Genomic DNA, 13,882 nt, shown 5'->3' on the forward strand with positions numbered 1-13,882 from the left:
GTATCTATGTATGTACTCTCCGTGGTATATATTTTGTGTGGTGGCATAGCATAGTTGCTAATGTTCTCAAAGCCGTTTTTAGCATGGAACAGCATAAGCTATACAAGTAGGTACGTATAAACTGTATGAATGGTGTCTGACCGCTTCGAGCCCTAAGCCGGACTTCCCATTCATCAACTTCTCAACTCAACCGTAAAACAACTGATATTTCACAATGATATTAGCGAAAGTTCCAATATCATGGTACAAAATAGATAAATTACGCACTCTCACCACTTGCGTCGTTACGTACAATCGATTATCATTACGACCTTCAACTGGCGGTGCCGGGACACAGACAACATTCACACACACACACTACATCTTTGGGCGCCACATCGCCCCATCAGTAATCTGAATCACAGACTACAACGCCAAAAATGGAGCCGTGTACTGTCTCGTTGATAAATATGTTATGAAGCCAAACAAAATGGCTTTCGGATGACCCCTAAACGAGCATCTAAAACAAAGGAGATCTAACCGAACAAAATGACTCTGTCACTAGCTATTCCACCGATGGTGGTCAGCCGGGTCAGTCACAGGTCTTCCGGTGCCGGCGGGTCGGGCGAGCCGCCACGCCGGCATCCTTTGTACCTGCGCCGGCCAATGACACGGAGCCTGCCCACCAGCCGAGAGCCGGCACAAAATACACTCCGGGTGCACCAGCAGCCGACACGATGTCAGCCGTGCCAACAGTCCCGGAGAACGCTGTACCATTTTGATGTATTCTTCCCGGCGAAACTGTAAATAGCGCTAGTAAAGAAAACTACGAATCTGGTGTTCTTCCCACGGTATTACCGCTTTTCGCGCTCGCGCTGCATTCTGAAACAGAAAAAGAATGAGAAGGTCAATAACGAAGAGTCATCAGGAACAAACACATCACAATCACGAGAATTAGGGCATAAGAAGCAACGTGATCTTATTCACAATGCGAAGGGAATTAGCATTTAAGGCACCTTCAGTCTGGGAGAATTGTACGATTATATGTATATGCATTTAACTGCGTAACATGAATCACTAATCACTAAGGGCACTTGCGCTACGATTAAGTGTTGGATGCCCACCTGAGGTACTCCTGCTGGTGCTGTGCCAGCAGCGAGGGGTGCAGGGAGGTGGGCACAGAGTGACCCAGCGGCGTCAGACCCATCCGCTCCCGCTCCAGCAGCTGACGCTGCATGTGCTCCTGAGCGGCCGCGTGCGCCGACAGCTGAGAAATGAATAGAGGGGTCAGCAGAGGCAAACAGAGGAATATGACAGCAAAACGGGATTGGCCAGCCAGCGATACATTTATTGACGATGGACAGTTTCTTGCTAATGCTTGCCTTGTATAGTTAACGTCAAATTCAACTCGGTCGCATCATTCACAGCAACTTAATTAAATTTCACATTGTTCACGGTCTCATCACAGCAGCCCGTCTGATTCTCTGAACTGACGGAGCTCCGCCTTCAGTCTGTGCTCACCTGAACCAGCTGTTCCTCGTAGGAGCGCGGCAGGCCGGGCGGCGGGTAGAGGCCGTGGAACAGCGGCGGCTCGCCGGGCCGCGGCGGCAGCAGGCTGGGCCGCGGCGGGCCGCCGGGACCCGACGGTGGCGCCGGCGGCAGACCCGCCTCGTTCGGGTGCACGTGCAGGTGTGTGTGCGCGTGTGTGTGCTGGTGCTGGTGGAAGTCGGGCGGCAGCAGGCCGGCGTTGACCATCTGCATGCCGAGCCGGTCGGCCGGGTCGGAGGGCGGCAGCGGCACACCGCCTCCGCCGCCGCCTCCGCCGCCGCCGCTGGCCGCTGCCAGCCGGGCCTCCCGCTCGCGCGCCTCCAGGGCCGAGAGGACGGCGGGCGAGGGTGGAGGCGGCGGGTACAGCGGGCCAGGGCCCGGCGGGCCGAACAGACCCGGTATCAGCTGACGCCTGTCGGGGGACGGGGAGGTCAGCGGCGCTCTCAGACAGCCGGCCACACCCAGTCGGACCCGACAAACGATCCGAGAAGGCAGACACGTAAACACGGTTAAGCAGCGATAATAACATTGGTGATAGCAGAAATTCGCAGAAAGTTTCAGTAAAAGTTATACTGCATAGTGGCAGAGATACTATTATTGTAACATCCTCATCTCTCAGCATTTTAACTCAACCAGCCACGTGCTCCCTTCCTTCCACAGCGGCGCCACGCAGTCCACTATCCACCCACCCACCTCTGCATCTCGATCCAGTGCGGGTCGAACGGTCGTGCTCTCATCATTTCCTCCTTGATCCGGGCGCTGAAGTCCCGCTCCCGCAGCTCTCGCTCGCGGCGCTCCAGCATCTCTAGCTCCATCCTGTAGGTCAGGTCAGGTCAGGTCAGGTCAGGTCAGGTCAGAGCCGGAGGCAGAGTCCTGGGAGGTGAGTAGTGACCTTTTCAGGTGATACAATGGCATGTAAGCGAAAATATTTGGCAAACATCCAAGCATAAGGAAAAACTCTGCATTTTATCAGCATCCCTAATTGTTAATCGCTAGAGAGCCGCTGAGATGTAAGTAACTAGTTACGTACTTTTTTCACTCATGTCATCTCATTCTTGGAACCACACACAGTTTAATACCTAATGCACTAGGTGTCTCAGCAATTTACTGACCTGTCCCTCGGGTACATGGCCCCTGGGTGAAGCGCTGACGCCATGGCGTACATGGGATCCATGTGGGGCGGCAGTGCCATCCCACTGGAGGAGAGGGGGATGCCCACTGGCGAGCCGACCGGCCGGCCCGACAGACTGTACTCGCTGCAACAGAGCGAGGGGCGTCACGGTTAGACGCTACGGTTAGACTTTGACACTAAACTTAGATGTTACGATTACCGATTAGATGGGCAGTAAAACGGTCCCAGGAAACGTGCGATGAAATATGAATGTCATTGACAAAGTAGTTATTTACGACTATGTTCAAATGTGAGCACAAATGACAGATTGAGCCTCCCTCCTGACTTTCAGCGCCAGGCGTGAATAGTCTTCCATTCCCTAATATATGATGTTATTTGCGTTTCCAGGGGTGACTGACCTGCGTCGGATGAGAGCCGGGTCCTGTGGCCGTCCTCCCAGTCGGTCGTGCTCCCCCGGCTGCGGGGTGCGAGACGGGCCCTTATCTCGGGACGCCGAGTCACGACCAGACGCCTCCTTCCGCTGGAGACACGAGAAAATTGTGTTAAACTTAAAAAGACTACGGTTCAAACTCAAGGTAACTAGTTAGGCGAAACAAAAACGCAGTATGCAACAACACGGTGTGCGACGACTGAATGTATGAGCATTGAGCACACTTACATTTTATGGATGTCCAATCAAATTAACACGCAGCTCTGAGTTACTTTGTTAGTAAATATGAAACGAGTCTCATCACAAGTAGCACCAACCCGTCACTCACTGCCTGTTGTTGTTGTTGCTGCTGCTGCTGCTGCTGTTTCTCCCTCTCCTCCTTCTCCTGTCTCTCCGTCTGCCTCCTCAGCCGCTCCTGCCGGCTGCGCGACAGCTTGCTGTCCGGCACCGGTTTGAAGGTGAGGTCGGTGCGAGCGCAGCTGTTGCCCTCGCCGCGGTTCCAGTGGCGCAGGAAGATGGCGCTCTGGCTGCGGTGGCACTCGGAGTCCTCCAGCACCGGCTCCGGGCTGGCCGGCCGCGGAGTCGGCGGCCTCTCCTCCTCCTCGGCCGGTCCGGGCTCGCCGTGGGCCGGGGCGGCGGCGGCGGCGGCCAGTGTGGGCGGCAGCGGCTGACTGGACGGCGGACCGTCGGCCGGCCGCGAGGGCTGCACGGACAGTGCCAGCGGCTGCTGCTGCTGCGGCGGCGGCGAGGCCGGCCGAGCGGCGGCGTGAGCGATCACAGAGGTGGCGGCGGCCGGCGGCGGCCTGCTGGGAGCTCCGGCCGGGGGGACCACCGCCGGCTCCGGGGCCGGGTGGGACACCGGCGCCAGGCCGGGGCGCGTCAGTGCCAGTCCCACGGGCGTCGGCACCCCCGCTGAGACGGCCGATGACACAGCTGACACGGCTGATGTCAGTGCTGACACCGCTGATACGCTCGGAGGCCGTGACGTGGCTGAGGAGCTGGTCAGCGCCTGGGGCTCTTCGGAGGACCTCGGCGGGCCTTCCTTACTCTCAGTCTTCCTCAGATCGAGAGTCTCTCCCGGAGGTCCACCTCCGAGCGCAGGCCGCGGCGCGTACCGCTGGTACGGATACGGGTACGGATATCCGTACATGTGCGGCGGGTACATACCCTGAGAACCGGGCCCGCCGGGTAGTGACATACCGGGCGGCATACCGGGCATACCTGGCATACTCGGCATGGGTGGCATGGGCGGCATAGGCGGCATCGGCGGCATGGGAGGCGCGGAAGGATGTGACTGCAGCGCCGGCAGGGACGGCACAGACACGATGGCGCGCTCAGAGTTCAGTGTAGTGGTGACGGAGAGCACGCCCAGCGCGGCCGCCGGGCCCGACGACACCGGCTCCCGCTTCACGGGCGTGTGGCGGGCCGGCTCGGGCGCCTCTCGCGGCTCCTGCTTCACCTTGGACAGGTTCTGGGGCTCGCAGTCTGCCGGCGGCGGGGACGACCAGCGGTGCGCCGGGTACGCCGCTGACGGCGGCCGCTGCGCCGCCAGTGCCGCCGCCTGCAGCTGCGCCGCCGTGGGTTTGACGTCCACCGGGGGAGCGGCCGCCGCCTGAGGCAGGTGAGGCAACTGAGGTGACGGGATGTGAGAGGGAGCGAGGTGAGGTGGAGGGACGTGAGAGGATGGGGGATGGGACGGCGGGAGATGAGAGGATGGGGGATGGGACGGCGGGAGGTGAGAGGATGGGGGATGGGACGGCGGGAGATGGGACGCTGGGAGTCCCGGCGGCGGCGCCGACGGCTGTGGCCGGGGTGTTGGCTCAACCATCGCGACGTCTCGGTGCTGTGTTTGAATGGGTCGGTCCGGAGTGCGCTGAAGTAACGGAATAGTAGAGTCTGCTGTGGTCACCGCCGCCGCTGTCGCCGCTGTTACTGCTGCCTCCCGACCGGAATCCAGCATTGGCTGAGGTCCCAGTTCCGAGGTACGCTGCTCTGGCTGTACTGGCGGCAGCGGGGAGCGCTGCAGTGAGCGCTGCTGTGGGTGCGGTTGCGCCTGTATTTGCGGCTGAGGTAGTACATGAAGCTGGTGCTGCGGTTGAGTCAGTGGCTGCGGCTGAGTTAGTGGCTGCGGCTGGGCCTGAACCGGTATCGGCGGCTCCACCGGCCGCCGCTCCGGCAGCTCCTCCGGCTCCGGCTCCGGGTCCGGGTCCGGGTCCGGCCCGGGGTCGGTGGCCGGCTCGGGCACCTGTGCCGCCGCCTCCGGGGCCTCTCCTCCCTCGTCGGGCGCCGGGTCGGCGGCGGCAGCCTCCGCCGGCGGTCGGCTCCGGTCGGCGGGAGCCACGGCCGGCTCCGGCTCCTGCGGCTCCGTCTGGGCCGGCGCGGAGGCGGGCCGCGGAGCCGCCGGGGCCGGGACAGGGGCAGGGACAGGGACTGGGGTGACCTCGTCTGTCTCCTCGTGGACGGCTGTGGAGGAGGCGCGGGACGAGCTCCGCTCGGCCTCCGCCGCGTCCTGGTCGCTGGTCGAGTCGCTCAGACTGTCCTCGCACGACGTCTGAAAAAAGAAGCGGTCATCAGTGAGGGGTAAAAACCCAGCTCGAGGGACATGTTGTCCCTTCAAGAACATGCAGAGTCATAGCTAAGACTTAGTTTAAAGCATGGACAGCTGGTGCACATATCTACTCCTCGGATCAGAGCAGAACCCTCCGATAGCCACACATTTCCGAACATCATTGTCATCAGCGGCACCAGTATCATTCGACTCACATCAGTGGTCCTGCGCCGTTTATCGGGCGTGCCGGCCTCGTCTGTGGTCTCGGGTGGCGGGCCGGCCCTCTTGGCGGCTCCCGAGGCGGACGGTGGCGCCGCCGGGGCGGTCGGCCGCACTTTGTCCGAGGAGCCACTGCTGCCCGTACTGGCCGAGTCGGAGGGCGTGGTGCCGCGGCTTCGACTGCCGCGGCGAACACGGCGGCTCCGAGACTGGAGAGAAAAGAAAAACAGGGTTATGACATGGAGACTGGAGAGCATGTCAACTAATGCGCGCAGGACTGAGCAGAGGGCAACCTAATCAAACAACTGATGAAATGAGGAAATCGACACAAAAAATTAACTATCTGACGAAGTCAGTTAAATGTATAAAACGTCTGAAAGTACGGTATCATGAAGATCACTCCGTTCCCTCTTTTCCATCCTCAGAACAGACAAATCATTCTCCTCCACGCCTTTTTCCCCCTGCTCCGGGCTGGACGGGCAGCTTTATCCCATACGGGGGCTCACATTGGGGCGCACCGCAGCTCCTAAGGGAGCACGCCCGTAGTCGGGTGCGTACTTGGGGGCTGGTCGGCCTGTCCTTTTGAACGGACTCCGCCCCGGTGACTCACTAGGGTGCCCGCCCAGACCAATGTCTCCCCTAATTCCTATCATCCTTCCACCCCTGAAATGACCTAGGGCCTAACCCAACAAAACAAAAACAAAAACAAAAAATAGCATAAAGTAAGAGTCCGCATATCCTGACAGGTAAGTAAGAGGATACTGACCAGCTCTTTGGCTCGTGTCCTGGTGCGCATGCGGCCCTCCTCTTTGATGGGAGGCAGCTGAGAGGGCGGCTGTCTGGGCTCCTTCAGCACGGGCAGGTCGCCGTACTTCTTGAAGTGCACCCTGCAGTCGGTGCAGAGAAGGACATGCTCCTTGCCCGCGTGGTGCCAGCCCTTTGAGGCTGAAACAGTGCGAATGATGCTTGATTTTAGGCCTGCTTATGAAACAGTGGTAAAGGCCCAAACAGGAAGTAGTGCCAAAACTAGTTTGTTAGCTCTAGGCTCCCAACAACTTTTACAAAGTCCCAAGGACTTAGTTACGTGATTCGACGGCTTATGCAATATATATGCAACTCGTCAGACTTTTATCAAATGATGCAAGACAAACGTTTACACGGCATTATTGCTAGATAAAACAGATATGTATCAAACAGTACAGTCACTAGCCCAGCCTAGCAAACACCTACGCTTGAACTACATAAGAACGACAGGCCGTAATCAGTGAGAGATGTCTATGGCAACTGGGTATGTACTCACAGACGGTGAAGCAGTGCCGACAGTGGTAGGCCGACATGTCGCGAGTGTGGGCGTCCGAGTCATCAGAGTCATCTTCTGCCTCACTGGTGGAGCTCAGGTCACAGCCGACCGCCGCTGGAGTCACGGGGCGGGCACCGGTCAGAGGGGAAGAGCAGAGCCGAGGACCCACGGAGAACTGCGCTCAACCACACGGCTAGATCATCAGCAATTACGGCATAACACTTAGCTGATTTTTAATAACTTCAGACCACATCATGTAGCAATAAATCATGTAAAATACACGCAACATTGTATCGAAGCAGCATTGAGCATACCATTATGCTTTCAGTAATTGTAATTCGCTAGGTGCTGGAACTTTGAAACGAGAACAGAGTGCCAGTGTTTGGTCTCCCAGGCGGCTCCTTACCGGGGTCCTCCCGCTGGGTCTTGTTGCCCGTCTTCCTGCTGCGTATCCGCCGGATAGTGTTGGTGCGCCGGTGGCGCGCGATGTTCCTCGGCCGGTTCCCCTGTGCGGCCGCCGTCTTCTTCCAGAGGTAATAGAACTCGACCAGCTCACTCTGAGAGACACGAAAAACGTCAACTTAGAGATCGGAGAGATATTTTGTCATACGACTGTACTTCGAAGTCGGGTAGGTAAAAAGAAATAACGTAAGCTGTTTAGCATGTTAAGTCTGCCGCTGAGTTTACTTATAAAGTTAGCTTACCGTTTCTTTATGGGGCACCAGCTCCTTTTTTATTCGGAAGAAGTTCTTGCCGTATTGCCGGAGTCCTTTCACGAACTTTTTCTGTAAATTCAAAGTGATGTTAACTCGACTTCCTGGATCCTCCTCCGCTGGCCATAACAATAAGTAACAACGGTAAGGGTCACAACAAATAACACAGTCTTCTAAGTAGCAGTATAACAGTAACAACGCTTTATATCCGTGTTGCCATCAACGTGTTTCACTGCCAATGACAGGTTTCCCCAAGAAATGACTCAATCTTTGCAGCCATAAATTACCCGTAAACCTCCTCCCCGTTTCCGGTCCCTCTCTCGGTCCCCCATCTCCACTCTCCCTTCCCTGGCCGGATCGCTCTCTCCTCCCTCTCGCTCCTCCGCCGCTCTCTCCTCACCGTCTCGTCCTCTGCCCAGCGCTGGTGGACACCCGCCGGTACCGGACTCTTGACCAGCGCCTGCAGCGCCTGCCCCTGGTCGTAGCCCGCCTGGTGTAGCTGTCGGGTCACACAGTGGGTCACAGAAGGTCACAGACGTGTCACACAGCGGGTCGTAGGTCAGGTCACAGGCGGTGTCACGTAAGGTAGCAAGTTACATGTCATATAGATATAATTAAGCTCACAGACGTTTGCAATTCGTAAATGGAAAGTTATTAAAAACGGTATTCATAATGAGTCAATTTTTCTTCTTTTTTTTGCAGTTACTGTAGAGCTGATCAGTGGATAGCTACTGAGAACACAAACTCTATTCCCGCCCTCCCGTCTCTTTCCCCACTAATCCCTGCCTCTCCCAGTCTCTCACCACATCCAGCGCGTTCTGAGTGGTGGCGTCCCGCTCTGCTGCCGCGCACCCCTCGTCCGTGCTGCCGCCGTCACACATCCCGGCAAAGGCGGCCATGGATCGGGCGGCGCGCAGGAACATCATGAGGTCTGAGTCGGCCGCCCGGCCAGGCATCCAGAGCCGCTGCTCCTCGGCGCCCGTCGGACGACTCGGGATGCCGGCGTGGGGGCCGCCCCGGTACTCGGGCAGCTTGGCCTGTGGAGGGGAACAGAGAGGGTGATGGTAGAAACATCAACGAGGCGGTACTGCTCATAGAATATGATAGCAATGTGGTCATTGTTGGTCAGAAAGTTGGATTATTGACCAAAATACGGTAAATATAAAGGCACTTATTTGGCAAAGGCGAAATCGTTAGCTCCCCCTGAGTTTGATCACATCACAACTTAGCTTCTAGTCTCCACAAAACCAGTCCAACCTGACCTGAGCTTAGCTCCCAACTGACTCGGCCCGAGCTGACCTGACCTGACCTTAGCTCTCCACTGATTTGACATGACCAGTCCTGGGCTCTGTACTGACCTGATGGGACGGCCCCACGCGGATCTCTCCCTGAGTGGACGCCAGTCTGCGAGTCTCCGGGTTGTAGGTGAGCACGTAGAAGAAGGTGTCCTTGGCGGGCGCGTACTCACGCACCTTGTGGATGTCGCTATAGTGGATCACCTTACACGGACCCCTGGCGGCGGACCCGAGAAACTCGTTAGCAAGGGGCGCACGGTGAAACACTGAGCATTGGTGTGGTATGAGCTTCCAGGGACGGACTTTGTAAACGATGTGGAGACATAGGGAACGAATAAGAAATAAAATTGCTTAGGCATCTCCTTGTTTGACGGTTGTAAATGATACATCTTTACGCTTCGATTAGCAGCATTAATAAGACACTAATTCATTCCTGGCATCTGCTATCAAATAAACAGACCCTTCTCTGAATCGATTAGCAGCATTAGCTGCTTCCAAGAGACTGCACAGCAGCGTCACGTAACATTCCATTAGTGAAGTCATACCAACAGAAGCGGTATACCTACCTACCGCTTCAGACCAGTGACGGTCACTACCTCAGGACTCTACAAATAATCAGTGCCACCGCGCAGTGACCACACTGACGACAAACTGGAGCGGCTGGGCGATCATCAGGCGGGACATGACACAACCACACTGCTGCCAAAGTCAGCAGGACGAATCACAACACGCTGTAGGCTGCATCGCTAAACACATCTCAGTCAGGGCAGAACGGTGACGTGGGGATGGAGGTCGACTGATTTTAGCAGCTGGCAACAGATCGATTTCTAGAAGCTGGTGTTCTTCACGGCTATAAAGCGTCATATGAGCCATGAGCATGGATACCGCGTGAAATGGGTATCGGGTAAATCACATGCCTCGCTCCCTTTCTCGCACCCACCTAGACACCACCCCCTCCTTCCCTCCCTCCCTCTCCCCTCTCCCCCTCCCTCACCTCAGCACGGCCACTGGGAACGTGTCGGTGGCGTCCGATATGAAGAGCTCGCGGTGTTTGACGGCCGGCTGGTGGACGGCCAGGCCCGGGTCATGCTCGGTGGTGCGGTCCTGCACCAGCAGCTGGTACACGTTCTCCGGCAGCTCACACACACGGTAGAACCACTTGATGTTCACCATCAGCGTGTCCCGCTTGCTCTGCAATGGAGGGAGGGTATGATAAGAGAGGTCAACAGGGGGTCAAGGGAATGTGGGGGGGGGAGGGGGGACGTCCTGGGTCCAGCGACTTACGGGGCGGGGAGAGGGAGTAGTCAGTGAAAGATAAACAACACAAATATGGAATGACAGGAGGACAGGAACGAAGTGAGACGTGAATGACGAAGCGAGATTTGGCGAACAAAGACATATCAAGGGAACAACCAATGATTGATAACGAAGTCACACGAGTTAAAGCGTAAAACAATGCAATCATAGTGTGCTGTCAGATCAGCACATATCACGTCACAACGAGCGTGGGTACGGTGGGGCGACGGCGGCCGGTCACCGCTCTCTACTTCCCCTCCCCACTCTCTCCTTTGGAGCCGCAGTGCGCGATCTAGCACACAAGGATTCCCCGTCCGACCAAACAAAGCCACCAGCGAATGACGAATCCCACACTCCCACCGTCCCAATCACGTACCCGAGGCCGGGAACACGCCACTGAGTCCCGGCGGCCACATCACGGTGAACTTCACGAATCACGGGCCGCACGGGCACCCACGGCCGAGGTCCCTCCGTGACATCGCCGCCGCCGCCGCCGCCGCCGCCGCCGTTCCGGCCCGCAGTGACGTCACAGCTCAGTCAGCTGGCTCGGCGGCGGAGCCACGCCCCCTCGTTCCAGCAGGAGGGAGGGCCGGAGCGGGCCGGTGACTTTGGGAGGGCGGCTCGAAGGCAGCGGCGCCGGCAGCGATGTTACGTTGTCATTGGGCAAGCTCGGAGGCTGAGCTGTCCAACGATGTCTAGTAGCGCCCCTTACGCGGTTATGTCCTCCAGTAGCACCTCAAGGGGAAAGTCATGATGTCTTTTAACTTATAACCTGCTTGTGTTGTCCATAACTGTCCCATTCTAAAAGTTTTCATAGATTATCACGCACACGCTTAAACATAAATATTAGTTAACAGTTCGTCTTCTTCCCTTCATGATGGTGAAATAGCATGTCTCTAAATTACCCGACCCATTGAGGCGTGCGTTCATTACAATGTATCGACGCAATCATCTCAATTAATTATTACGAAAGGAACCGTCCTAGAGTTACCTCTGATTTACGGTCCTCGCAGTGACGGCCAATGAAAGCAGGTCGTTATCTGTAGATGGCGCTGCGTTCAGTCGCGGCCCGACCCGCGCCGGGGCAGGACGTGCCTGGCCGCCCGCCGACGGAAATAAAACCCGCCGAACGCACCCTCATATCACGCGTAATGGCCGCCGGATCGCTGCCTGTCGCCGTAATCGGGGACCCGCGCCGTAACTGAGCCGTCACGCACCGTGGAACTCTGTGTGTATCGTTAATGACACCTCTATTCGCACCTTTGGACTCTCGAACGCGCCGGGCTGGGAATCGAGAGCAAACTGACCAGGGACTGAACTTTCCGGGGTGGGTCAGTTTGACCGTGAGGGTGAACCGGAAGGTGTAATACGTGACTGACGTGTTCAGCATTGGAAAAATCATGATTAGTCGTATCCGTGTAATGGCCAAATAAATTACGTATTATTATTGTGAATAAAGAGGGATAAGCATGAAATTACCTATAACAGGAAACGTTTCTATAATAACCTCGTAAGCTATTGCGACGGCTGACAGTTATGTGCGTATCCCATCCCATCCCGGTCTCAAAACATCAATGCTTTGGGAATCTTTTCTTGTTTCTCTAGCCGTGCCGTTCCGATTTAAAGGGACCCTCCCACCTTCAAAAAAGTTTATGAATTGGCATGAAAGTGATGTCGCTCGGTTCAGAAAGAGCGAAAACGAATATCTACCAAATTTCACCGAAAAATATTCACCGGTTTTCAAGATATTAGACTTTTACTTTTGTTTACTTTTTTGGGATCTCCGCTGTTTCTAGCGACTTTATTTTAGAAGTGCGGCGTTTGCGGCAGATGTTGCGCGCATAAAATAGCATATACCACCGCGTGCTACAAAACGTTTTAGTCAAACATTTAAAAATCGTTAGATATCTGCGCTGACGTCACACATTCAGAGGGGTATTCCTAAGCATTAGCCCCTCTGAATCAAAATGCTGCAATTTTGAAATTCAATATTTCCGATTTAAGGCATTTCTCGATGTTGTGAGTGCCGAAACCGGTAATTGTGAGCCAGGGACCCCATTTTGGCTATCTCAACTCAAATCTAATGTTAAGGTGGGAGGGTCCCTTTAAGTGCTTTAGCGTCAATCTGTGAGCTGGCAGGGGCGGCACCAGATGCTGGAGCCGAGGGGTAACTCGGCCGGCCCCGGGGCGGCCCCTACCGTTCGCCTGTATTGATCGCAATACTGCAGCCAGCCCTGCGCCGCCCTTGACACGGGCGTGAGGGCTCAGAAAGTAGACAGCGCGGGCGAGTAGGGAGAGCTAATGGCACTGAAACAGATGAGGCGAGTGTGGGCCAAATGAGCTGGAGATCGAGCCGGGATAGAAAGCAGGAGAGTTGGGACAGAATATGAACGATTGTGTGTGTAGACAGGAACAAGTTAGGTAAACATGTGTTCCAGCAGCGAGTGAAAGGAAGGCGACAGTTTAACCACAAATTATTAGTGCCTTATGTTGTCTTGCATTAAAAAAAAAAAAACTTAAAACAGATTACCAGCTTGTCTGAGCTTCTATAACCAATTAATTTATTGTCCTACCGAAGCTTTTGATTATATGTCCCGCCCATCGGTCCTCAGATGGGCTGCATTGGACTTAATTCGAGCGGATCTTACAGCGCTGGTTATCTCCCCAAAGCAGCGCCGCTCTGCTCTGGCTTGTGGTACAATTTAATTAGACCCACCTCGCTGGCACAGCTCGCACTAGTCCATTATCCGCCGGTTATCACTATTATCACCATTATCTCGCTGATGATGCCGCGGATCAGGGACCGGTTTAATCTGCTTCCCGCGCACAAACTGCCAACTGCCTGGTGGCACTTGATTCGACGGCTAAACCCCAACCGGAGAAAAGTTCAGAAGCAACTGAGGCCAACTGGCCACGCCATTCGGTCACTGCGGTATTTGAGATGACAGAACTGCGCTTCCCATCACGGTCTTACGACCTCGATTTGACGACAAGGTCCATCGGGGCCGACCAGTGGCGGCGGAAGGTATTCTAGGATAGGGGTGCAAACGATATTGAAGCGCCCCTTCCCGCTGGGCGCCCCTTACCATATACACGGTTGTAGTAACACAAATAGTGAAGAGACGTTTGACAATGTGTTGTACCTGTTAACACGTTCAGAATTTACAGTTTTTATGTAACGAGAAATAGTTAGGTACAGTAGGTCTATTAAAAAAGTCCCCAGCACCAGTGGGCGCTGCCTCCGCTGAGCCGAACCCCCGTCTGCCTGTCCCATATCGCGCCGGGCTCAGGTCAGGTAGGGTCAGCGGGACCGCTCGGTCCGGCCCGCGGGCGGTGGACGGGCGGCCGGTAACGCTTTCCGCCAGCCCCAGCTGTAGAATCCAACAAACGGGACGGCCACCGCTCAGCGCAGTGAAACCGGT

The 13,882-nt window shown here is 56.0% G+C and overlaps 1 protein-coding gene across 1 annotated transcript in view; it reads right to left on the bottom strand.

Moving 5' to 3' along the window:
• Nucleotides 1–202: 202 nt before the first annotated feature.
• The window catches only part of LOC122368452 (arginine-glutamic acid dipeptide repeats protein-like), a 38,164-nt gene continuing 24,484 nt past the window's right edge, over nt 203–13,882 (bottom strand). Inside the window, exons 2-17 of the mRNA XM_043342386.1 lie at nt 10,159–10,355; nt 9,228–9,381; nt 8,673–8,906; nt 8,270–8,368; nt 7,861–7,941; nt 7,563–7,713; nt 7,157–7,270; nt 6,623–6,801; nt 5,853–6,065; nt 3,418–5,640; nt 3,058–3,179; nt 2,640–2,783; nt 2,221–2,343; nt 1,501–1,939; nt 1,104–1,246; nt 203–861 (exon numbers count right to left, since the gene is read on the bottom strand). Of these exons, the coding sequence (XP_043198321.1) occupies nt 834–861; nt 1,104–1,246; nt 1,501–1,939; nt 2,221–2,343; nt 2,640–2,783; nt 3,058–3,179; nt 3,418–5,640; nt 5,853–6,065; nt 6,623–6,801; nt 7,157–7,270; nt 7,563–7,713; nt 7,861–7,941; nt 8,270–8,368; nt 8,673–8,906; nt 9,228–9,381; nt 10,159–10,337 (4,626 nt within the window). The 5' untranslated portion in view covers nt 10,338–10,355 and the 3' untranslated portion in view covers nt 203–833. The remainder of the gene's footprint in view (nt 862–1,103; nt 1,247–1,500; nt 1,940–2,220; nt 2,344–2,639; nt 2,784–3,057; nt 3,180–3,417; nt 5,641–5,852; nt 6,066–6,622; nt 6,802–7,156; nt 7,271–7,562; nt 7,714–7,860; nt 7,942–8,269; nt 8,369–8,672; nt 8,907–9,227; nt 9,382–10,158; nt 10,356–13,882) is intronic.

Source organism: Amphibalanus amphitrite, unplaced genomic scaffold (assembly GCF_019059575.1).
Source record: "Amphibalanus amphitrite isolate SeventyFive unplaced genomic scaffold, NRLGWU_Aamphi_draft 000948F_arrow, whole genome shotgun sequence".
Taxonomy (NCBI): domain Eukaryota; kingdom Metazoa; phylum Arthropoda; class Thecostraca; order Balanomorpha; family Balanidae; genus Amphibalanus; species Amphibalanus amphitrite.